We start from the raw sequence: 25526 nt of genomic DNA on the forward strand, positions 1-25526 counted from the left end.
TGTGGAGTACCGCACGATGGAAGCTGTATATCGGTAAGTGTGAGATTTCCCAATCGGAGTGTGGCCGTCCTTTGTGTGGGGAACACGCGCACGTAGTTATATACTCGAGCTCCTGGTCCTATGCGTTCCAGACCTCTGAAGATAGCATCGTGCGTAACTGTGTCGAAGGCTTTGGTTACATCCAGCGCTAAAACAGCTGTGGCATCCGCTTTGGGTGCGTTTTCTAGAATATCATGACGCAGCCTCAAGTGTATATTATTTGTGGAAAGCCCTGCTCGAAAGCCGTAAATATTGGGGGCAGAGATTGCGTGTTTTCGATGAAACGATTTAACCTAGCTAGAATTACCCGTTCTGCTCCCGGTTTTGCTTGCACTGCGTAGACTGGCTCAAATTAACAGACTTTCCATCGTTATCCGGTTGATAAGTCGGTAATTATTTTATAAAGCGCGAAAGAGGAAAAACTACCATGCGTGGTCTGGAGTGGCCGCACCAACTAAAGGCTGTGACGACGAGAGGAGATGCACCTTGATTGTACGATGCCCAAGGTTAGTAATCAAAGAGGTTTCGCTTTAGGTTCTTTAAAACAACAGGATTGACATCCGATGGCATCGTTGGATGGGCATTCTCGATATCTCAGTAATCGTCGTACCATCAGCCATGTTGTCGGATGTAAAACGTCTAAGATAAGCCTCCCAGGACGGCTTGGAATCGTAGCAATCACTAGCCGAGGCCTACACAGTGGATAAATGCCCTCCGCGTCATCGCAAACGCTGAAACGCCATGCGGGTTTCCCCCATATTTGGAGCTTGCCGCACTAAGGCCTGTATCGTAAAAAGCCTGTTCGCACCAGGGAAAGGGTATGTTGATTCTAGCCTGTGCCCACTTCCCGCAAGCTGTCGGTGCTTATGGCAACAGCACGCCAACGAGAACTCGCTAGTGCGTCAGTCTCAGCCAGTGCGCGCTTTGTGATATAGTTCGTGGAGCAGTGAACGTTACAGCCCAAAAAAGGTGAACTCAGTATAAAAGACATCGGCCGAAAACGAAAAAGTCAACTTACAAAAAAAAAAAAAACAATGTACCCTCAAGGATTCGAACTTGTGACTTGCAAAATAACATACCTAAGGCTCGAGACCATTCGTCCACGAGGGCAGGACTGCAAGCGTTGGAAATACAAGGTATATAATGTATAACCAGTTTACACTACTATTTAGTTTTAGAATTTCAAGCAGCTTAGGTGACTATTTGTTGTATAGCGCTCGTTCAGTAAGCGTCCCGCAAATTTCCACAATATCTCACGTTTAGAAATTGCATATCTTAGAGGGAAAAGCGTTCGCAGATATGTGGTCGTGCTGCTAACCGCTGTGCTTGTTTTCCCAGCGCAAATAAGTGCTTCGTGCTCCCTAGTTTTACGCCGTACGGCAAAAGTGTCAGTTTATTTTATTTACTTAGTACCTATATTGACTTCGCTGACTATTCTCTCGCCTTCAAGTAGCCTTAGATTTTCCTACTAGCGTACCAGTCAGCGAAGCGTTGCATGTACGCTTGTTCAACGCTTGTGTGGAGTGACCTTGACTTGGAGCTAAATGCAGTGTACAAACTAACAAAGTAAAGAAAAGCACATTCTTCCATTCCCAAACGTGTCGTGGCTTCGTTTCAACTGAGCGAACGAATTCAGACGACCTGCCGGCGGCCGACGGACTAAACTCTCGGCCGACTTACTCTGCTGGAAGGTCGGCGAGCCGTGCAGTAGCTCAGTAAAGCCAAGTGATCTCCTCCTGACTATTCAACGCAGAAATTTGGGCTAGTTGGTGATACGACTTCGGCATGGTAAAAAGCGCACTAGACGGGGACACAAGAAAAAACAGGGACACGGGACGACCGCTAATTAGCGCTCAGCCCGTGTCACTGTCTTTTCTTGGGTCCCCGTCTAGAGCACTTTTTACCATGTCGAACTCCTCCTGACGTCCCACTAAAACGCCACAGAAAATGGGCGAAAATGCAGCGAGGAGGCAGCATTTTCGAGTTGATTTTTCTACGAAATAAATTCGCGTAAACGCGCTCAGAAAGTTCGAAAGATGGCCTATGGACTCCGGACTACAATTTGCGCTAGTAATCCCGCAATGTTTACAAATCACTTCAGTGTCCCTTTAAATAGTCATAACAATTAGAACAGAACACCCGCTGGCGCAGTTTCAGGCAGGGGGCGCGCGAGCACTGCGAGGCGGGAAATTTGAAATGCATTAGGTGGCAGCAGTGAGCGCATCATAGAGCTGCAGCCTATTATACCGGTGATGATGATGATGGCTGGCTTTGATGGCGCAAGGCCAACTAGGGCAAAGGGCACCAAAACAATGGTTAAGTATCACGGATGAAAATGTAAACTCTAAAATTGCTCAACAAAAGCAAAAATTAAATCAGTAAATTCAGTAGAAGGCAATCAGAATGGCTGGTGTTAAAAGCCAGGGTGTGATAGTGCATGGCATGAAAATAGGTGCAAAACCTACGCGTGATATGAAATGAGGTGTAAAAATTTGACTTCACTAGGAAACTCCAAAGTGCGTTGTAGAGGAATCATGGGACTATCCGCTAAAAACAGTGTTGGGTGTAGTGGGATGCGTTGCCTGTACAGTTGTGGGAAATGTTTGCGTCTTGTTGTGTGGAGTGCTGTGAATTACGGATAGGGCCTCCCACACCTGCTACACAAGGGTCTTGGGGATCCAGTGAGCAGATGGGAGTGTGACGCGTGTGTGTGGCCTATCCGTAATCTAGCTAGGGCAGCTTCGATGAATCTGTTGTGTGAGTCAGTAGTGTATCATCCTATGTGTGGTTTTATTATGTGTAACTTGTTGTCTGGCTGTGTATCCTAGTTGGCTTGCCATATTTGCGAAGGTGTTGTCTTATGTGTGGCTTGAGGTCAGTGTAGGGTACCGTTATGTCCACTGTGTTTGTAAGTGCACCAGCGGCCGCCATTTGATTCGCGGTCTCTTTTCCCGCGATTCCAGCATGGCCTGGAACCCAGCACAGGATTAGTTGAAAATTTTGAGCATATATAGACAATATGGCATTAATAACAACATTGAAGATGTAGTTTTTTCTGGGTCTGTGTGATGACAATGCATCCACAACGCTCAAAGAGTCTGTAAAGATGACGGACTTAGGATTTTTTTTTTAAGAATGTGCTGAACGGTGATTAAAATGCCATAGGCTTCTGCTGAAAAAATAGTTGTGTGTACGCTCATGGTTCTGCAAGAATTAAAGTTAGGACCATGAGCGGCAAAAGACACCATAGTTGAGATTTTCGAGGCATCAGTGTAAAATTCGGCACATTAAATTTATCCTGCAGGGACAAGAAGTGCTGCAGAATCGCAGCACTCGGAACACTGCTTTTATCCATTTTCATAAAAGATACATCACAACAAACAGGCTGCAGTTTCCATGGTGGCATAACGTCAGAAAATGGTGATGTGCATATGTATAAAAACCCAACGGAAACACCTGAAGCTTCCTCTCTCACCCTGAGTGAGTAGGGCAAAGAAGCAGATGCACGATGTGAGAATAGCTGGGTTGTAGATGTATCCTTGAGGACGGGTTTAAAAGGGTGGTCATTAAATGAGACCTTAAAAGCATACAATAAATCTATGTACATTCGTTGATGTTCCAGGGACCTTTTGTTGGTTTCAACGTACAGACTCTGGGCCAGGTTAGTGCGGAACGCACCAGACGCAAGGCGCAGGCCCAAGTGGAGCAGTGGATCAAGCATTTTTAGGGCTGTTTTTGATGCCGACCCATACACGACACTACCGTAGTCTCACTGAGGCCCGACTAAGGCGGTAAAGACATGGAGAAGGAATTCTTTGCCTGCACCATAGGATTGGTGGGAGAGGACTTTGAGAATGTTTAGTGTCTTCAGGCATTGATGCTTAAGTTGTTTGATGACACTTAACATGAAATGTGACACTTAAAAACTTGCGCTCCTTTTTTACAAGAATAGATGCACGATGAAAGGTAATCTCAGGGTCCGCCTTAATCCCGCGCTTGCGGGAGAACACAACACAAGTACTCTTTCCAGGGTTCAGTTTAAAACCGTTTGTGCCCGCCAAGCCAACAAGTTTGTTCACCCCAAGCTGGACTTGGCGTTCCCAAATTGAAAAGTTACAAGACCTAAAAGATATCTTGACGTTATTCACATATATAGAACAGGAAATTGTTGGTGGCAATGCCTTGCGGTGAGAGTTAATCTTTACAATAAATATTGTACAGCTCAAGACACCGCCTTGAGGGACGCCACTTTCCTGCACGTATACATTCGAAAGAGCACTGCCAACCCTCAATCGAAAGGTCTTTTCCGACATCTAGCTAGCGAGGGTGTTCAGCATGTTGCCGGAGACATCAAATGACTGGAGGTCACTCAAGATGCCGTACTGTCAGGCCATCTCATAGGCCTTTACCATATCGAAGAAGACTGTTATACAATACTGGTTATGGATGAAGGCACCCTTTTAGATATGATTCCAACGCAACCACTTGATCGTTGGTAGATCTCCCCGCCCTGAAGCCAGCCTGGCAGCTCTCGAGAAGACCATTGCACTCTAAGAAGTATATGAGTCTCCTATTGAACATCTCATCGAAAAGCTTGCACAGGCAGCTGGGCAGGGCAATGGGTGGGTAGCTAGCGGAAGAGGATGAGTCCTTCCCTTCTTTCAAGAACGCTACAACTATGGCCTTCCTCCAAGACTTTGGAATGTGCCCCGAAAGCCATATCTTATTGTAAAGCTGAAGGAGGGTTACAAGAGTGTCTGTGTGTAAGTGCTGTATCATTATATATCTGATGTCTGGGCCTGGAGCTGAGGGTTTACACGTACTCAGAGAAGCCCTCAGTTCATGTAGGGAAAACAGGGAGTTGTAAGAAGTCTGTGATTTGTTGTTGCCGCCTAGTCACTTCTTTTCAAAAGAGGCTTTATGTTTCAGGAAAGTGTTTGTGTAGTGTACAGAGCTGGGCACGTTTCGAAAGTCTTGTGGAAGTGTGTTAGCCTGATCTTCAAGTGTGTTCCCTGTTGTGCTGACCAAGGGAAGGTGGTGTGTATGTTGTCCATTAAGTTTACGTATTCGTGTAAATATTAGCGTGCGTCTGTGTATGAATTTATGGATATGATGAGGCCGCACCAACTCCCCCTTTTCGGCTCCACGCGCACGCGTTTTCCCAAAGCCTTTGCCCTTTTGAAAGAAAAGAAGTTAGCCGACGTGGGGTACCTGCGAAGGACACCCCACGCCTTGCTCTACGCCTGTCGCGCCCGCCTGCAGTCATGTGCGTTAGTTATGAGTGTGTTATGTGCGTTGAGGTGATGAGGCCGCGCCAACTCCCCTTTTTCGCCTCCACGAGCACGCGTTTTCCCAAAGCCTTTGACCTTTTGAAAGAAAAGAAGTTAGCCGACGTGGGGTACCTGCGAAGGACACCCCACGCCTTGCTCTACGCCTATCGCGCCCGCCTGCAGTCATCATTCCACCTTGGCCTCGTCTGGTTGCGTGGAGCCCCGCAGACCTGAGGAATGGCCATTTCAGTGACGTGGAGGACGTGTGCCATAAGTAGTTGGGTAGCTTCAATGTTTAGGTGTGTTATGGATGTGTGGTGTAGTTTTGATGTTTCTGTAAATGTGCTCCAGTTCGCTCTAGCTTCATTGAACCTGTTGTGGGAAGGTGAACTGTTCGGGCCTTTACCTATGTATGTTAATGTGGTTGGGAAGTGGCCACTATCATATGGGTTAGTGCCAACATCCCATTCAAGGGATGGAAAGAGTACTGCAGAGCCAATAGCCAAGTCGAGGTGTGAATAAGTGGTGTGTCCTATGTTATGGTATGTACGCTTGTTTTTATTGAATAGGCGTGCTCCTGAAGATGTTAGATATTTTTCGATGAGCGACCTCGGGCATCCGTGTGAGCAGAGCCGCAAAGAGAGTTATGTGCGTTGAGGTCGCCTAAAAGAATGAAAGGTGCAGGTAGCTGATCTACAAGGCCCTCCAAATCCGTGCTCGATAGCTCGAAATCAGGGGGATATAAACGGAGCATAGTGTTATTTGCCTATTGCAAATCATGGTACAAATGGCGACAGCCTCAAGGACTGTCTGCAATTAGATAGTGTGACACGCCAAGGACTTTCGGGCAATGATGGCCGCACCCCCTGAAAATGTACCACCACCATTCCTCTCCTTCCTAAATACCAGGTAACTATCAAAGAATTTGTATGCTTGGAATTTAAATGTGTTTCTTGTAGACATAGGTCACTTGGCTGATTGGTGTGCCGTATCTCGTACACATCGTCAAGAGTTTTCAGAAGGCTTCTACGGTTCTATTGAAATATGTTTTGTCTTCCAATTATTTAGTGTGAGAGCTACGCAGTGTGTATGTTTATGTGTCGTCTTTCGGGGCTGTGTCGGGAGGCCTTGGCGTCGGGACACGTCCCTTGCGATGCACCGCAGACAAGAACAGTTCGACATCCACTCAGTCGTCATACGTCCTCGGAGTGCCTGAGTGATCAGGCTCCTTGGACCGCGCACCCTTTTGGGCGTGCTTTGCCTGGCCCGCAACCGGCCGAGGGCTTCAAGAACGCCTCGGATGGCGCAGGCGGTGCAGCAAGGGTGGGAGCTTCCGCGGGTGCCTCCGTTTCCTTCTCCTCCGTGCCCCCGCATATGCTTTGGCCCGGTGGAGAGGAAACTGGATGCAGCAGCATCCCAAACCGATTTGGTTGCAGCCACAGCCGCTGCTGCCTCAGCGAGCGGTGCGGATGTGTTTTGGGCTGCCTGACATAACCTGGAAGGGGGCAGGGGGGGACCAAGTCCGGCTCGCGGTACTGGGTCTCCGCCTTAACCAGACGCCGCTCCACCCCCCGGCGAGCTGCGTCGGCGTACCTCCCCAGGGGGAAAGAGGCGAACCTCTTCCGCGTCTCTGGAAGGTGATGTTCTATGTTACCTTGACATTGATTATTTTTTTCTCCATTTGGAATCTCTCGCAGGCCCGGAAGTATGCCGCGTGCGGTCCCCGGCCATTAGGACAAGTAAGTTTAGTGGGCGGACAGTTGTCAGTGGGGTGGTCCTGTGTAGCGCACTTTGCACAGGTCACACTTCCACGGCAACAATTAATACCGTGCCCGAACCGCTGGCACTTGAAGAAGCGGCGCGGGTTTGGTATGTAGGTTCGGACTGCACATCGGATAAAGCCTGCATTGATGTATTCTGGAGGATTGTATCGGTTGATTGTTAAGATTATGCGATTTGTTGGGATTATCTTATCATCTTTTCGGGTAGTGATGCGTCTGACCGCCGTAACACCCTGTTCCCTCAGGCCTTCAAGCAGATCGGCATCAGTGTCGGTCAGCAGTTCTGGCTCAGATATCACACCCTGGGGGCTGTTCAGGCTCTGGTGGGGTGTGACCCTCATGTCCAGATTGAGGATGCGGGTTTGGGCAAGGAGGTTGTTCGCCTCTTTTTCTGTGTTGATCTCAACAAGGATTTCACGCGTCTTGAGTTTTTTCCTCATACTTAGCACCAAGAATGCTATGCAGGAACTTTGAAATCACAAATACAGACATCGACGCTACAGGTCTTACTGAGTCAGCTGATTTAATCACCAAGAAACGAGAAAACGAGAATAGTTATCGGGCTTGGAAATAATGGTTGATGGGAGTGGCGGAAAAGATGCTAAAGATGCTCCGGTGCGGTCCCTTTGCGGGGGCCGATCAAGTTTGGAGGTAGGTTTAGAAGATACCATACGGCATGTACTGGAAGCAGGGAACGGGGGTATGTTCTTTTCAAACCTTATCCTGATAGCTTGAGAGGTCCCGGAGCTCAATGCCTGGTAAACAGACAGGGAGCCCATCCGCCGGAGCGTTAATTGTGGCTCCGACGGCCACCATTTTAGGTTTCTACCCTTCACCCTAATACTCATTACCATGGTCGGTTACAGCTTGAGTATGGGGCTCGGGGTCCGCGGTATCGTCAATACCGTCACCAAGATTGCTCAAGGTGTCCCGTGCGGGGCTATTATACCAAATCACTGCTCTGTACTTCCGACAGCTTTCACATTGAGAGGAGCGGCTTTAATTTTTTTCTCTTTGGTGGAGTTACAGCTTGTTGCCAAAGTCCTGAGATGTTCTATTCGTGCTGTACTGAAAACTTGTGTGTTTTTATACAAACACAACTTCAATAATGCAGGGATAAATGCGAATTGAAATATTTTAAAATATCGATGTCGAATCGCGGGTTTTTCCTTGTGAAAACCATTTTTACTCTCCTTTATCACTATTTTAGATGACGCAGTTTCCCTTTGACCTCTTCTTCCACTCTGAGCATACTTTGTTTACTCGCCAATCTAAGGAGTGTGGCTTGAGTGAGGCATTCTTCCCAAGATCAAGAGCCACCACATTAGACAGCGATTGCAAGCCCCCGCCTTCTATGTATATTCTGCTTTACAGTCGTTTCTTCAATATTTCCTTTCTCCTGGCAGCATGGTGATGATTCCGGTCGGACAGCTGTGTCATCGCACACCTAATCAGTTCATGGTAAAAACCAACCGTGATAAGTAGTCAGTAAGACGTGTTGCTGGGCGAGTTGGTTCATATTACAGAAATAGATAGATAGATATGCATATGCATACATATGCATGGTGTCTTTTCAATAAAAATCCAGTCGCGAATTACCGACCGTCCGTCCTTTTAACCGTCCGTGTCTTTCAATGCGTAAAATCTTGTTTCTGTAATTAGTCAGTACTGTTAGACATTAAAAAGGGCGTTTTAGGCGCCAAAAATAGGCAGGTAAATCTTGCAACCTCTGCAACGTTTTAAGCCTCTAACATCCTAAAAATGGGCACAAATATGTTTTTTCACAAGTGCAAATAGTTTACAACGAAGACGGGTGCAACCTGGAAAACCAAAAAATGTTATGGTTTGTGACGACACGAAGGCACCAACAGTCGTACATAGCCGTTCCATTTTTACGCAAAAGTGCTGGACTAACGGGATCCATTTAATGGATTCAACAAGCGGATTCCTCATATTCATATCGAATAGCCACTGTCGCTTGCTCGAGCGTCGCATATACCTAATCCAACAGGCATAAAAAAGAATACTCTGGAGCCAACAATGTGAATACAAAATGCGTTTCTTTATAAGTGCCTGACGCAACAAAACAACAAAAGCGGCAAAACAGACACAAATAATAAACTTAATAGGGATGAGGATTTGTCAAGAAGTCCACATGCTCTTACATTAGGGCTGTTAGGTACAACTCTAGCCAATTTGTCATATACAATAATATTATTCTAATTATTCAAGCAAGTGGTCGCAACAGTGCTAAATACACTCAGACACATTCGAAGAGCATTTTCAAAACGTCTTCAGTAGTCAAACAAATTTTTCACTGAAAAGAACGATTTAAATCTTGTTATGCAGCTGCGCAGTTTTGTTTCGCCATTGGCTTTTCAGCACAGGAATGATTGCCGAACAACGGCGGGTTGGATGCTAAATTGTTGCGTTGAAAATAGAGTTCTTTTTGAGTAAGCTTCTAGAAACGAGCATCCGACTGCACATATTTTAACGAAACTGTTTGGTGAGCACGCGGAACGTAGTCGAAAAATCACACTGGAGATTGTGGAAACAACAGCAAAATACCACCATCACAAGTTTCTGGATTCAAAATTTTGCCCCTTGCGAATAAGAATGAGCGTCCTACTTCACTGCTTATAGTGGTTGTTTTCGGAATTTGGTTGAGTTAGAAGGTTGAACCTCACACAGTTCCGAACAGTCAATGGGAGCTGACGGGTAACATGACTAACGATCTCAAACTGTACTCGGAAGCAAGAAGTGAGGTTACGTGGCGCTAATGACGGCACCGACTTTGAAAATAGGCATTTTAGGCATTTATAGCCGTTTAGGCAGAAACACCACAATAGGAATATATCGGCACTATAAAAAACCTTAAAAACTCTTCGTCATCTATAATACTGCTCATATATGTATGTCGGACAATAGGAGCGCAATGAACGAAATAGGCATTTGTCCAAAACCCACTATCTATTCATAGGTCACCGTCATAAGGACTAATAAGACGTCGCTCATTTCCTAGGAAGGTGCAGCCAGGCCCGTTTAGAACCGTCTGGTAGGTACCCCAGTTGTTGCCTAGATTAAAATATTGAGCTGATGCTGAAGTTACCGTATATCTGTCATTTGCCAGAGGCGACACGACCACCCTTCTTCCTACCATTGTCTACAACGCCACGATAACATGAGGACTCCTCCCTGCACGTCTGTACAAAGCCCCATGAGGTATACATTGACTCCACTTTTGCAGTCAGTGAATTCAATTGCCCTTGCTTCACTAATTTGCGATTGGCCTAGGCTTTACCATTCCCCACGAAAAACACCATGAGCCGTGGAATTTATGCCAAGCGTGAACTATGTCACGCTTAGAGACCATTACGAACATTTCCAGCGCCTGTGCATCCTACGTTATTTTACGACAGAATACAGCAAGTCAAGCGCCTTCTTAGCGCAGTGCTCCCTGAGGCACTATTCCATGCGGTGGCTGAAACCTTGTCCAGGAACAGCCCCTCGCAAACACTGAATCCCCGGAAAATGAACGCTGCAAGCTGCAAGTCATGCCCTATTTACACGCAATTTCTGAGTAGCCAAAAAAAGAGTAGCCAAAAAACATGATGCACCCCCGCGCAAGCTTTCAGGCTTGTGTGCTCGTATACTCAACAAGCAGCCCAAGAAGAAGTACTGCAAAATGCAGCATTAAACAAGATTCGTTGAGGCGCAGCCCATGTCATATATTCGGGTCTTTTGTCCTGCAAAAATGTGTACATCGGCCAAACGGGCCGGTGTATTAATGACCGAATTCGCGAACACCGCACGTGACTCAACAATGGTAGGGGCAGGAACTTGGCGGAACATGTGCGCCAATGCCTTTCAGCCCGAATCTGAAAACTGTGTCAACAGTGGGGCGCGGTGCGACAAAGCAGGAGTGTGAGATTATCGAAGCCTTAATAATATATAAACACGGTGAAAAATGTGTTCAGTGAACCCTCCGTGATAATCACCGAAAAAAAAATGCGTTTCTTAGCGGACTGCAACACGTGTAGGATTGGGTTTTGTGCCTTGCTTGCCTCCTTGTTACGTAAGGTGTGGCTTTTCTGCGCATGAGAAAGCGAAGGAAATTTTGTATTTAGCCAGGAGAGTTCGTTCCCAATAAATCAATTGTAAGTCCAGTGCCGTCCATGTCTGTATTCTTCCCTTGTGTAGCGTCTTAAGCTTTGGTTCCCACTTCAAAGAATACAGCCCCTCATTAAAACCCCCCAAACGATCGAGTTGGTACACATACCTACTTTAACGCTGAACAACTTGTTGCGGCTACAGCAGGTAACAAAAATACGCTGACAGTGTTGGAAGGTGCCAGGCAGGCTACTGGATTGTAGCAAACAAGTATTCTGACGAACTGAGCGAGCATTGGTACTTTTGGTATGGCTACTCACGCTATCGTATAGGAAAAGTGTACGCAATGTACAAAAATGTCTTCATGTTTGGCCCTCGGCTATTCCTAGCATTCTACTTGGCTGCCCTATCTAATACACGCAACCTTTGCTTCCCTTTACCATCATCTAGCTGCCTAGAAGGTATATCATTTAGCTGACCTGCGAGGTACTATTCGCCTTTGAATAAAGGGTTTCGGAAATAGGTTTTCCCGATACATGGCTGTTGACAATTTCAGATGAATTGATGTTCTAGTAATCACCTCCTTCAAGAATTCTCTTAAAGCGACGAGTATTAGTGGAGTTCTTGCAAATGAAAACATCGCATCTTCGGCCCACGCCGCGATTACCCCTCGTTTCGTCCACCTCCTCACACCGCGGGAGCGTGGCTGCCCATAATGCCTCGCAACATCCGGTTTAGCACGTCGTCTCCTACTGCGATATTCTCCGCCGCAGCATCGCTCTTGGACGGGGCCGTCTAACATTCTGCGTTGCATTTGGGCCGTTTGATAAAGCAAAGCTTCTTACCAAACCTGCCAGCCAAAGGTTTCGTCCTGGCGTGCGCCACAAGAAACTCCCAATCAGGCTAATGAAAACTACTCACACCACCAGGGATCGAACCTTGGCCCCGAACAGAAGCTGAGCGTGAGCCCGTCGGGTTAGCGACTAAGCTACGCCCAAACTTTGAGACAGCGACAAAGTCGCTGGTTTTGATTTAGCGGCTGAGGAGGCACAGGGAGTTTTTTGGAGGCGACACATAAAACACGAATGAGGGGGAGGCAGGGAGAGAGATGACGCAGTAGTCGCCGTTCTCCTCACCCTTCGAAAGACGCTCTTCTCCGTTTTGTGTTTATTTTGCCGACGCACGGCCAGGCAACATCGGCGGCCTCCGTCGCTAAAGCGTGGACGGGGCCGACGTTCCTGCGTTCGGGACACCGCCCCCACGAATGCCTGGTAACGGCTAAAGCGAAACTCCTCTATCGACGCCTTCAGTTCATCGCAGGCTGCCATGGGGAGTCAACGCAAAGTGAAGACTGCGGAAGAGCGGGAACACAAAGCTCGACGAAAAGAACAGTACCGTCTCTCATGAGACCGCCGTTCCAACATGATGCTAGAGCAACGTGTGTGAATTCAAGTGACGTCGCTTGTCCAATTATTGTGGGCTTTGTTTGCAGCCTTGCTTTCCGACCACCTTGACAGCGTGGATTGTAGCCAGTTTTTTACCATTTGGCTTTTAAATCCTGCACTCCACACACGGCTGGGAAAGCTGAAGGAAGAAATGCGGCGGGACATTTACACTTTTTGCACAACTCCGTAAGGGGGGCAAGCGCTAAGAGAATGATTCTCTCAACAAGTGTTCGCGGCGATGACATCCCTTGGTACATATAGGAGTCTAAACTATGCGAGAGAATGACTAAACAATCGCCACAAAACTTCTTAGATTTAGCACGTATATGCAATTCCAACGGACGTTTCTTTATGTGTTGCTAAATTGGCCGCTCCTTCCCGCCAATGTCGAGCTTGGTCGTGTTGTGGTAACGCCTTGCAAGCCCGTACACAGACAGTTGTAGTATTCCATTCCGTATTTCCTTCGGTTCTAAATATTGAGAGACAGGGGTCCGATGCGACGTTTATAACAGAAGCTGAGACGGTAGAATAGCCCGCGCACCATGATGATGATTATGTACAGATGAAGACGAGGCGCTAGCAATCTGTACATAGTCCACTCGCTGGGCAATATAGTACACAACGCTCACACATATTTTCCCCCTCGCGCGGAAGTGACCTCCTGGATACGAATCAGTCTGGGTTACGACGCCTGAAGGGCCTGAGTCTTGACACGTGGACAATTTCGACGCCACGCCGACGGAGATCAGTGGGAGGATTCACGGGAGTTTCTTATGACACCATTGTAACTCCCCTTAAACTGTGTAATACCCTCCCCAGAGGGCCTGTAGGGTTTTTTTTAATAAATAAATAAATAAATAAATAAATAAATAAATAAAATAATTTACAGGGAAAGTTTCCTTGAGGAATACGTATGGACCCAGAAATCAATGAAGAAATTTTTCACACAGACCAGGCGTACGAAAAGGAGTCCAAAGGAGCACATCGTCTCCCGGGTGGAAACGAACAGACCGATGTGTGGAGTCGTAGCCGGTTTTGCGGTCTTGTTGGTGAGCTTCAGTTCAGCAACGGGCGACCTGTCGGCAGTGTCTGAAGCGTCAAATGTACTGTTCATGGGGGGGGGGTGGGGGGGGAGTGCACCAGAGGAGACAGGTGCCGACAAGAAATTTGAATCGAAGGTGTAGGATGGATGGAGAGCGGCCAAAGATGAGGAAGAACGGCGAGTATCCGGTAGTCCGCTGTACTGCAGTGTTAAAGGCGAAAGTGACAAACGGCAGGATTAGGTCCCAATTTCGGTGGTCAGGGCTAATGTACATGGAGATCATGTCTGAGAGGGTTCGATGAAACCGCTCCGTTAAACCATTCGTCTGAGGGTGATAACCGGACGTCGTTTTGTGCACAGTGTCGGAAACACGCAGGAGTTCTTCGAGGACGTTGGATAGGAAGGTCCTACCACGGTCACTGAGGAGGACGCGTGGTGCCCCATGTCGCAAAATGATTTAATGCAGGAAAAAGTCTGCCACCTCTATTGCCGTGCTGGAGCGTACTGGCGTTGTCTCTGCGTATCGGGTCAAGTGTTCGACGGCTGTGAAAATCGAACGGTAGCCCGATTCTGTGGAAGGCAAGGGTCCATACCAATCGATACCAACAGTGTCGAAGGGCGCAGATGGACACGGAATGGGCTGCAGTAAGCCGGCAGGTGGAGTTGTCGAGCGCTTGCGGTGTTGGCAAGACGAGCAGGAGCTAACGTCTTTAGCAACACTCGTCGAGAGGCTAGGCCAGACGTAGCGCGCACTGATTCGGTCATAAATCTTGTTGTAGCCAAGGCGCCCAGCGGTTGCGGCATCGTAATACGCTTCAAGAACAGACCGGGAGGGAGAACGGGGCAGGACCGGTACCCACGTACAGCCAGTTGGGTGGTAATTGCGCCGGTAAAGTGAACCCTGCTATAGCTGGAAGTTTTGTAGCTGACGACGAGTGCGGCTGTTCGGAGGGCGGGACAATAATGGGGCCACAATAAGTGTCTGCCCTTTGCAGGGACGGCAAATCTGGCAGCGTGAGAACATCAGGATGGGTGGTTGGGACCAGGGAAAGCGTGGTCATCGACAGGTGCGGAACAGCTGGAGGCCGAGGACTGGTCAACGGGCATTGCGACAGGGCGTCTGCGTAGAGATGTTTCTTGCCTGATTTGTAAGTTACTGCAAAGTTATACTGTGGGAGGCGTAGAATCCGCCGGCCCAGGCGTCCAGTCAAGTCTTTAATAGAGGACAGCCAGCAAAGGGCATGGTGGTCAGTTACCACGGTAAAGTGACAACAGTGCAGGTACGCGCGAAACTTCTGTACAGCCGAAACAACGGCAAGGCACTCCTGTTCAGTGATCGTGTAATTTTTCTCGGCCGGTGTCCTTGAACGGCTTGCATAAGCAACAGCCCTCTCCTTCCCCTCTGAATTTCTCTGAAGTAGAACAGCCCCAATGCCATGCCCACTTGCGGACAATGATAGGGCAATTATGGGCTTTGTCTCGACAAAATGGGTGAGCACTGGGCCAGATGTGAGGGCGAGTTTCAGCGCTTCGAAAGCATTTTGACACTCACTGGACCAGACGTAAGGTGTGCCTGACTGCAGGAGCTGGTTGAGAAGAGAGGCAATCGCAGCAAAATTCCGCACAAAACGGCGAAAGTACGACGCAAAAACTGCGTAGCTCTTTTACTTGAAGTGGCATGGGAAAGTTGACGACCACCGATATCTTCTCGGAGTCAGGCCGTATGCCTTCTTTGTTAACCACGTGGCCTAGTACTTTGAAGTTTTTGCTGGCAAAATGGCATTTTTTCGAGTTTAGTTGGAGCCCAGCGTTTGATAGACACGTCAGGACTTCATCGAGACGCTTGAGGTGTTCATGAAATGTCGACGAGAAAAGAACAACGTCTTCTACATAACTGAAACAAGTCTTCCATTTGAGTACCCGGAGCACAGTGTCCATCATTTGCTCGAAAGTTGAGGGAGCGTTGCAGAGCCCAAACGGCATAACGTTGAATTCATAGAGGCCGCCGGGAGTCGCAAACGCTGTCTTCTTGTCCGACTCATGCATAGGGATTTGCCAGTAGCCGGAACGGAGGTCTAGGCTGGAGAAGTATTCGGCTCTTTGTATGCATTCGAGCGCTTCATCGATCCGTGGCATTGGATATACATCCTTGCTGGTAATTTTGTCAAATGACCGATAATCAACGCAAAATCGCACAGAGCCATCCTTTTTTTTCAACCAATACCACTGGCGAGGACCATGGACTTGACGACGGACGAATAACTTTCCTCTAACATATCGGACACAGTTTCCTCGATGATTTTTCTTTCTGAAGAAGAGACGCGATGAGGGCGGCGACGAACAATGGTATCACCATCAGTTCTAATATGGTGCGTGGTAGCGGTCATTTGAGGGAAAATTTTGGAATGTGTATCAAATGAAGCACGGTGCTTGTTTAAAACTTCCAGTACCAATAGTTTCTGCTCAGACGTAAGATCAGGGCTGATGATGCGTTCGAAAGAATACAGAGAAGCGGTTGTTTTTGGGGAGGTGCAGGTAGGAGTTGAAGCGGAGCTGGCGGGGAGGAGTGCGATGTCGGTGTCCGACACAGAAGCAAGCGTAGAGCCTTGCGGAAAGAGGACACGTTCAGCTGTGGTGTTCTGTATAGGGAGTAGGACACGTCCTTGAGAAAGTCGGATAAGGCAGGCAGGGACAGCGATCCCTCGAAAAAGGAGATGCCAAGAAGAGACGACTAGCATGTCTCCGTCAAGAACTGTCCTGCCGAAACCGAAAGAATGTGCTCGCGACGAGGCAGTACAACATAGTCTTTAGTTAATACTAGGGGCAGGGCCTCGAAGCCAGGAAGTACTGAATGTTCAGTGTCCATGAGGCTGATTGCGGGCGTGCGGCAACAAATAACACCATACGTCGAAGAGAGAAAATCCAAGCCGAGTATAGGCACGGAGCAAGGGCACGGAGACAACACGGCGCATTGAATGTAGTGACATAATCCATCAATTGAAACACGAACTGTACAGTGTTTCGTCGGCGGAATGGAAGTCTTGTCGGCGCCACGCAACGAAGGACCGCCGTGCGGATTTTTCACTTTCAGAAGTCGTGTGCACAAATCTTCATGAATATTCGTAATACTTGCGCCGGTGTCCACCAATGCTTTAACAGAGTTGCCCTCAACTGATACTAACAAGACGTTAGATGGATGCTTTGGAGGAATTGTTATGTCCCAATCGATGCAGTTTCCTCCCCAGAAACTGCATGGCCTAGTTTTCCGAGGGGTGGTTGGTATCGTGAACCACAGGGCGAAGAGGTGAAACAGTACGGCGAAGCGGTGACGGAGAAAGGCGTCGGTATTCACGGCAGTTGCGGGAACATCAGCGGAGCCCGTCGCAGGTTGAGGTCTACGCGTTGGTGACTGGTAGGCTCGTTGGCGGTAGGTGTAATGGAGTCGCAGATTGTCACGTTCGTCAGGGGGATAACCGCGTCGTTCGTCCTGCTGGCGCCTACGACGAAGCCTGGTGACGTGGCCATGAATACCCCAATAAAAACACACAGGTAGATAGGTCGGCCGCAGAGGACGTGGTGATTGCCACCCGGTGTGGTTAGGCCACGGCACCGAAGAAGGAGGGTACATGGCGACATAGCCGTGTTGGGGCCGAGAAGTTATCGGTGCCAGCGGGATGGGTGGTCGTCCAGCAACTTCAGAGTACGATGGCACGGACAAAGCAGCAGCGTGATCTGAGTGCCTGGATCGGCCATCGACGCCACCTCTTCTTTGATAAGGTCGCGTAGGCCTGGTGTGTAGGCGGTTTGGGACAGGGCGGTGAGCATGCAGCGGAGTGGTAGTTGAGCTCTTCACGAATTATCGCTAGTATGAGCGTGCGAAGATTTTCGTCACCCACATTCAGAGCGGGCGTCACCGGCTGAAGACGCGCTGACTGAGGGTCGTCTAAGCGCTGACAAGTAGCCGTCACTTCCGCAACGGTTGTCGGATTTTGGACGGCGAGAGCGTTGAACGCGAACTGCGCAATCGCTTTCAGGATGGGACGCACGTGATCCGCCTCCGACATATCCTTGTTCACCCGACGGCACAGGGCCAGAACGTCCTCAATGTGTGAGGTATACGTCTCTTGCGGATGTTGCATGCGCCCCCCGAGTTTCTCTTCGCGGCGTTAGACCAAGCAGCCGGAGACCCGAAAATCAGGCGCAGCTGAGTGGCGAAGTCCGCTCAGTCAGTGATCGAAGCCGCGTTGTTTAAAAACCACGTCTCTGCCACTTCCGTCAGGGAAAAAGAGACATTCCAGAGCTTTTCATTGGCGTCCCAATGGTTGAACGCACTCACCCTGGCATAGCTATCCAGCCAATCCTCGACATCACCTCTGGAAGGCCGGCGAACTTTGGAGGATCGCGCTGGCTGGTCGTGAGGATACACTAGACCGGTGCGCCTGCCGAAACGTTACCCGCTTCCAGCGGCATAGGCATGGTGCGCGGCGCTAGACGACGACCCGAACGAAGCTCCAAGGGTGGGATCCGAGAGGTACACAGCGTGATCAAGACGTACCCTCCACCGCTTGAGAGACAGGGGTCCGATGCAACGTTTATTACAGAAGCTGAAACGCTAGAATGGCCCGCACACCATGATGATGATTATGTATAGATGAAGACGAGGCGCAGCAATCTGATATAGTAAGGCCTTGGCACCGAAGAAGGAGGGTACCTGGCGACATAACCGGGTTGGGGCCGAGAATTTATCGGTGCCAGCGTGATGGGTGGTCGTCCAGCAACTTAGGAGTACGATGGCACGGACAAAGGAGCACCCTGATCTGGGATGCCTGGATACTCGCTGGTCAAAATAGAACACAATGCTCACAATATTGTTACGTGGCGGTAGAACAGATGACGCGAATCATGGTTGATGAGCAAGTGATCTATTTATAAGAGGAGATGGTCTATTTACATTATTTACAAGAGACCTGTTACAGTATGTTCGCGTAGGCTGCATGCGCCACACGCAGCTTCGTCGTCGTTGATCATCGGGCCCACAGCCGCATGCGCTACTGTGGCCTTCGTCTTCTCGTAACAACAAAAAAGCAGCCGATGGGTTGCACGGTATGACGCAGGGACATTTTTTAAGTTGGCTCGTGCATACCATTTCCCCGTCCCCCTTCCTTACCGTGCAACTTCTTCGCGACCTTGTGTTTATCAACCACTAGACTAGTAAACCGTAATGGATATTACGAATGGTCTGGGTAGAGTAGTGTGATTTTCAGGGCCCTGCGCGCCTGCCTCTGCGCGCCTGCCTCATAATTGCACAAAACAATTATTCCACCCCCGCTTTTTTCCTTGGCCTGGAGAGCCTTTTGTCTCTATAAAGGATGTTCGTTCATTTTTTACGTACTCATTGCTATCGATTGCGATATACGGGTTTTTTTTTTGCCGGATGCGGTCCTATATTCCCGAGTCTTTCCACCCTACCCACAAAGTCTCTCTTGTTCTTTGTTTGAGTGGTTGGGATTAAACTATGTTTCCTCTATATAGAGACACACCAATTTTTACAACATACACACATCAGTATTTCTTCCTCTGAAAGTACAACTGCCTTTTTTTATATACATAAACCGCGAGCTTAAAACTGAACAAGGCGTGCCTATGACCTGAACGATGCATTGACGTTTGAATGGTAGTTTCACAGTTCAACCAAAATGTTTTCTTTTTACTTCGCGAATACGATTCCCCAACCATGCCAATGAGAAGGTAGAAAAAAATTAAAAGCAGCACCTTGCCGGGATTTGAAAGAGCGGGTTTGATAGAGTGGGCGCGAGTCCACTGCGACGCAAAATAACAGGATAGGGTGCTGCAATAACCTGTATACGACATTGAGAAACATCGTTTCGGTCACACCAGTGTTTTGTACATGACTGCAAGGATTCCTCGCTGGTTAACTAAACATTTCTCAAATAACAGTTTCTCATTAAGGTTTCTGAAAGCCCCCATCATAGCTGACCTCCGGAAACAGCTCTGTTCCGGCTACGACTGCGACTTCGCCCTGCGGGAACAGTGCTCGCCAGGCTTTTGTTTTACGCTTTACGCTAAAAACTTTGGTCGATATAGATTCCTTACTACCTAATAAACCTTCCGTAACTACTCTTCTGCTCCTAACTGAGATGATATTTTCTATTGAACATTCAGTGTGCAACTCCGGGAAATTAATTGTCGCCAAAGCGAACGGCCGAAACACGTCGCAATACATTTCCTTCAGCGAGGTGCATTCGAGTGCTGCTTTGTGGCGCTGTCTTGGAGAGCTCTGCTTGGTAATGCGCCGGTAGCAGACAACGTGATTCTAAAGATTAGCGTCACACACTAACTATCTTAGGTGCTGCTTACGACAGTCGACGGGCGACAAGGCAGCCCAGTGATCACCCCCCTCCGCTCCTGGTTCGGAAGGCACTGAGCCTATAAACAATTCCATAGTAGAGCGTTTTCTGGCTCGCGCAGAATACATGTCATGTATGAGCTTGCTTGGAAGTCTTCGCACTTTGACATAATGACGTTGTGTTTAACAAAGCAACGTCGCAGTTTGACATAACAACATAACGAAGTCTTCGCAATGTTACGTAACGAAGTTTGACATTACGAGTTTCATCACGAGCTACATACACCCGCGACGTGAATCTTAACGACAGGCAATACGCCCAGCCGTAAAGGGTTTTTCAGAAAACCGTCATTCGCCTATTATGCCACCACAAACTTAGACCTTTCTCTGGACTGCACAGCTTGCAATGCCCGCGCTGCCATCAGGAATTTCCTGCAGCACAACATTTCTTAGCCTCACTCTTTTTCCCCACACTGCTGCGCCACACACTTGGTTGCGTCTAAAGCTATTACAATTTATTCAGCATATGAATGCTGGTTGGTTATGTAGAATGTTAGAGGTTCAAAAGGATTTTAGAGGTGCATACCTTCATTGTCGCCGTGACGCCGACTATCCTCAGCTTAACCTTCGGCTCCCGCATGCTTAGGAATCGCAGGTTGGCCTGTTGAAGCAAAACACCGGCTTTAAAATGTTTTCTCTGCAACGAAACCCGCGTCGCGTACATTTCACAACCGGGCGGAAAACCACCATTAAGAGGCAGTGGAGGCGTGCTTAGAAGTTTTCTTCTGTTTTTATTAATGTACGCAAGAAATGTGTATTCGTCATTTAAGCTGAAGATTACATGTACAGCACTCACCCATGTAGGGAGAAGGAGAGAGTGTATAGAGTTTATTTTCGAGAAAGCGCTGATGTTGAGATGCTTCCCCGTTGCATTTTCAGAGTTGACTCTTCGGTATTGAATTCTAAGTGTGCCACATTTTTCATGACTGCTGCTAGGTTTAAGTTTTAGGCTTACATAATGGTGTAACAGTTAAACTTCTGTTCGTGGCAGATAATCACTTAGTATCTGGACGATGAAACTGAGAAGCTGTCTGCATATACAAAATTTGGTTGTAGTTGAACAATTCTTGGTCGCATTTAATAATTTGTAGCTGTCATTTCTCGGGTTTTTGTTATCCCCTCATAAGCAGTGTGCAGGGCTACCAACTAAACAGTCAGCCTTTAGTTATAAATCACGTTGGACAATTCGTTATATATCGTTTGTTGACCGTAGTGCGAAGACACACGCAACACGCACACAGGCAAAACCGCAAGAAATTGCCGTAGTGTTGGCTCACAAGTGATTTAGTCAGAACACCTAGGCACTTCGAAATCAAATCAAGTTTATCCGACATCAAAGTACAGATGTCAAAAGTGCGGACAAAAAGCCAACAGAAGCGGCTTGACGAGTTCCGTGTCCCCTAATGAATAAACACTAATGTGTACACCCGGCGTCAATATAAGCCGGGGCACGCGAGCGCGTGGCAAAATGCATCGCCGCGACATCTGACGTTGCACTTCTGGTGTCGAGACATCCATGTGCGCGTGCGCGTCCAACCACGCTCGCTAGCCTGTCTTTTCCTTCGCTTCTAACGGCAGCGCTGATCACATTCAGAGCTTGGCGCCAGGGGTCACTTTCTTTGCTCAACACGTCTTGCTCGTACACGCTTCAGCGGCCGAGGGCGAGGGTGAAGTTGCGTTGCTCGCCCTGCCATGCTGTGACAGATAACTAATCTTGCCCGTCTCGCGGTGACAAAATTGTGCCCCACATATGCTCTCCAACATCGGTATTTCTAACAGCGGCGCTGTTCTTGGGCTGGGCTTGACTGCAGCCTGTCCTTGTATCGTTTTACTCTCTCTCCGGAGTTCCCAGCAATGCGTTTGTGTTTACAGGTAAAGCCGACTTTATGAAGACCGGCGGAAGCTTGGTCTTTGTAAGCTGGCCTTCCCACACTGCCTGTTGCGCAGCGAGGCATGGAAATCTACGGAGGGAGTATGATTAAAGACAACGGCTTTAACTCATGTGTTATTAAATGTAACCAAAAACCATTTGTATGAAAATTTGCTAAGAAGACGATCTATACCGCTGTACCAAGTTTCGCTTACTTGTCGTAATCAGCGACAATGGTAGGCTGCTATTCATTATCTGAGAATGTCTGCCATATGCACCCCACCCCATTCTGATCCTTCTAATTATCTCTGCCTCATGGTTGGGATCTGGGGTCACAACTTGGCCTAAGTAGATATGTTCGCTTACCACTTCCACTGCCTCGCCACCTATCTCAAACTGCTGTGCTGTCCCGAGGTTATTGATCATTACTTTAGTTTTCTGCATATTAATTTTCAGGCCCACGGTTCTACTCTGTTCGCCCAGTGCGGAAAGCATGCTTTGCAATTCGTCCCCCGAGTTACTTAGCAAGGCAACGTCATCAGCAAATCTGAGGTTACTGAGGTATTCTCCATTAACCCCTACTCCCACCTGTTCCCAATCCAACGTTCTGAATACTTCTTGTAAGCATGCTGTGAATAACATTGGAGAGATTGTGTCTGCTTGTCTGACACCCTTCCTTATAGGTATTTTACTGCTCTCTCTATGGAGGATGATGGTAGCTGTAGACCCACTGTAGATATCCTCTAGTATTCTTACATAATGCTCATCTACCCCCTGGTTCCGTAATGACTGAATGACTGCTAGAAAACAAAAATACCTTAACATAAATACCCGAGAAAGTGCTGGGGAAACAGCCCCGCCGGTAGCGTAGTGGTTATCGCACCAGACCGGTATTCTGGAGGTCGTGGGTTCGGATCCCACCTGGCGGGCATTTTTTTACCACTTTCTTTTCGACTCAAAAAATTCTTCATCTCTTTCTATGACCCACCACAACCTCCCCTTTGCTTTCCGAGGTTTTCTTGACTGCCAACCCTTATTTTCCGTCTTATTTCCCATTTTCTGATTCGCTATATATATATATATATATATATATATATATATATATATATATATATATATATATATATATATATATGAATCGGTGTTGTCAAAAAAAATCACAGTCCTTGCAAAAATACAATCAACTAATGTTAAAAAACAAATTTAATACCACCGTGCACTAAAAAACTTGCACAGAACCAGAAAGGTGAACCAAAAAATGCGAAAGTAATAACATGTACAATCACAGCATTGTTCATTGCTTAAAAGAATTTAACAGACATGGTAACGTTCAGTAGACTCTGTTTTCTATAATTAGTACGTAGGTACGGCCATGCTGAAAATGCCATCAAATATATTCCAATAAAACTATAACACCTAAATTTGCCTGGCCTACGGCCCATCGCGACTATCTGGAGACGGCACGGCAACAACAAAACCAGAAATATTAAAGCTATAGAGACACTACAAAATTCCTGCCATATTGACATGAAAAATATGTAACATTAAAAGATGGCTGCGGCTCTGCTCATCTCACCCTAGATAAGCAAAGTGAAACTTGGGGCGATTTTCCAGAAGGCCCGAGATAGCTCGGTCCCGAGTTTCCAGCTGCTGGAGTTAACACAGTAGTAATAGTATAGCATCCGATAAACCTCAAGCGATACCGGCGCTATCGCGCGGAGCACGCTTAGCATTAGAGAGTTTTAGCTGACCGTTTTTGACGCTCCGCTATACTCCCGACGTCTCGCTCAGCACAACAGGAGCGTCAGCAGCCGGAAGGCTTTTAGCTAAGCGATAACCGTATCTCCCTCGACGGGGAATGATTCGCGTGACTGGTCGTTTCGCATGCGCGTGTAAACCAAAACTTCCTAAAGGAAACAAGAATTTGTATTTAGTCGCCCAAACAAAGCAAAATACCGTGTTTCTTGACCTCATTCAACCTTTTTTTTTGTATATTGTAGTCGGTGAAATGGTATAATTTTATTAAATAATTAAGAAGCCGCTAAACTTTGGAATAGCCAAGCCAAGGCTGCCTTTCTCGGCGCTGCATAGAAGCAGCCCCGCGCTTCAGTCGACGTTTTTCGCTTCCGTTTTAAAGATCTTTGAGGTGTGTGGCACCATTGCCTATTCGGAAGCGCTTTCGCGGCTTCGTCGCTCGGGTTGCAACTGAAGAAACGAAGTTCGCCGCAGCGCGCTCGCATCGCGGGGGCAGCCATGTTGTTATTCCGCACGGTAGCGTAAGCTGCCGCGACGGTCCGCTAAGAGGCCCCGGTGGAGCGGGGCCCCGCTCCGGTATCGCCGGTAGCGCGCAGCGTGCCACGCATGCGAAGTGGCGTTCCCGCTTGCTATCGGAGCGGAGCGGAGCGTCAGAAACGGCCAGCTAAAACTCTCCATTATCAGCACGCCCAGTTGAGGCCGCTCACGTTGAAAAAACACAGCTTGCACGAACATCTGTGTACAGCGCCGTCTAGAATCGAGTGACAATATGCAGTTCGTTATGCAAAGTAGATAACCCGGCTATTCCTTTTAAAACTCCGGCCTGGCCCCAGCCTTTTTTTAATGCTGCCCCCTCTAAAAGCGGCGCGAGGCGGCTCAGATTTTCTCAGTTTTCCACTGAATTTTGTTTGTTATGTGGCTTGAGGGTGGCTCCAGTGCAGCTCAGCCCAAGCCCAAAGCAAGCGAGGAAGTTCACTGTAGCGAAAGGAACGCACCCTTCTCCCGACTGTCAGACTGACCAGCTTTGTTTACGTGCGGACGGAGGGCGTAGGATCAGACATCGCCCCTATTTAGCGTGTCAATAGCGAGTTTTAGCTGACCGTTTTTCACGGTCCGCTCCGCTCTGATAGCAAGCGGGAGCGTCATTGCGCATGCGTGGCGCGCTTGGCCGCGAACGGCATTGGCTCCGCTTGCGCTGAGTGTGCCGCCGATACCGGAGCGGACCGTCGAACGCGGTTAGCTAAAACTCTCTATTAGCGTGTTTCAACATTTTACGAGTGCGTTTTAGACGTTGAAGGTGTGTTATCTGCCGTCGATTGTTTTTGCTGTATGGGAAATACAGCTGCCGTGGGAAAATCTTGTCGCCTTGGCCGCTGCTATCGTCCAAACTAGAGCGAGCACTTCGTTAGGACTGAACTGCCCCCACCCCCTCCCCTGTGACTGTGGCAGCATTTGACTGACGCTAGCCTGGGGACGTCATTCGTTCATTTTTTTCTGCTAAGGTTTGCTAACAGAGCATCTAATGCAAGTGACTTCGTGGCTGCGACGCTGCCCCATCGGCGATATAGACGCAATGGCAGCCATAGTTGGGTGGGGCTTTGCTTGCTACGCCACGCCAACGAATGGGCTGAGTGTGTGTGATTGAAACTCGGGAGAGATATTGCGCTGCCGAGTTGAACTCGTGACGCTCGTTTTGGCGGCTGCTGCGGCATGGATCATGGTTCACGGTCACCGTAGCAGGCATATATTAATGCCGACAGAGTTTCACTTTAGGGGAGGAGGCATTT

General features: G+C 48.2%; 1 protein-coding gene across 1 annotated transcript in view; it reads right to left on the bottom strand.

The window, feature by feature from the left end:
* LOC144153538 (metalloprotease mig-17-like) overlaps positions 1–7530 on the bottom strand; it is a 164654-nt gene extending 157124 nt beyond the window's left edge. The window contains exons 1-2 of the mRNA XM_077685166.1: positions 7392–7530; positions 6571–6804 (exon numbers count right to left, since the gene is read on the bottom strand). Of these exons, the coding sequence (XP_077541292.1) occupies positions 6571–6804; positions 7392–7530 (373 nt within the window). The remainder of the gene's footprint in view (positions 1–6570; positions 6805–7391) is intronic.
* Positions 7531–25526: the final 17996 nt, after the last annotated feature.

This window comes from Haemaphysalis longicornis, unplaced genomic scaffold (genome assembly GCF_048455015.1).
Source record: "Haemaphysalis longicornis isolate Haplotype H1 unplaced genomic scaffold, Haemaphysalis longicornis Haplotype H1 scaffold_9, whole genome shotgun sequence".
Classification (NCBI taxonomy): domain Eukaryota; kingdom Metazoa; phylum Arthropoda; class Arachnida; order Ixodida; family Ixodidae; genus Haemaphysalis; species Haemaphysalis longicornis.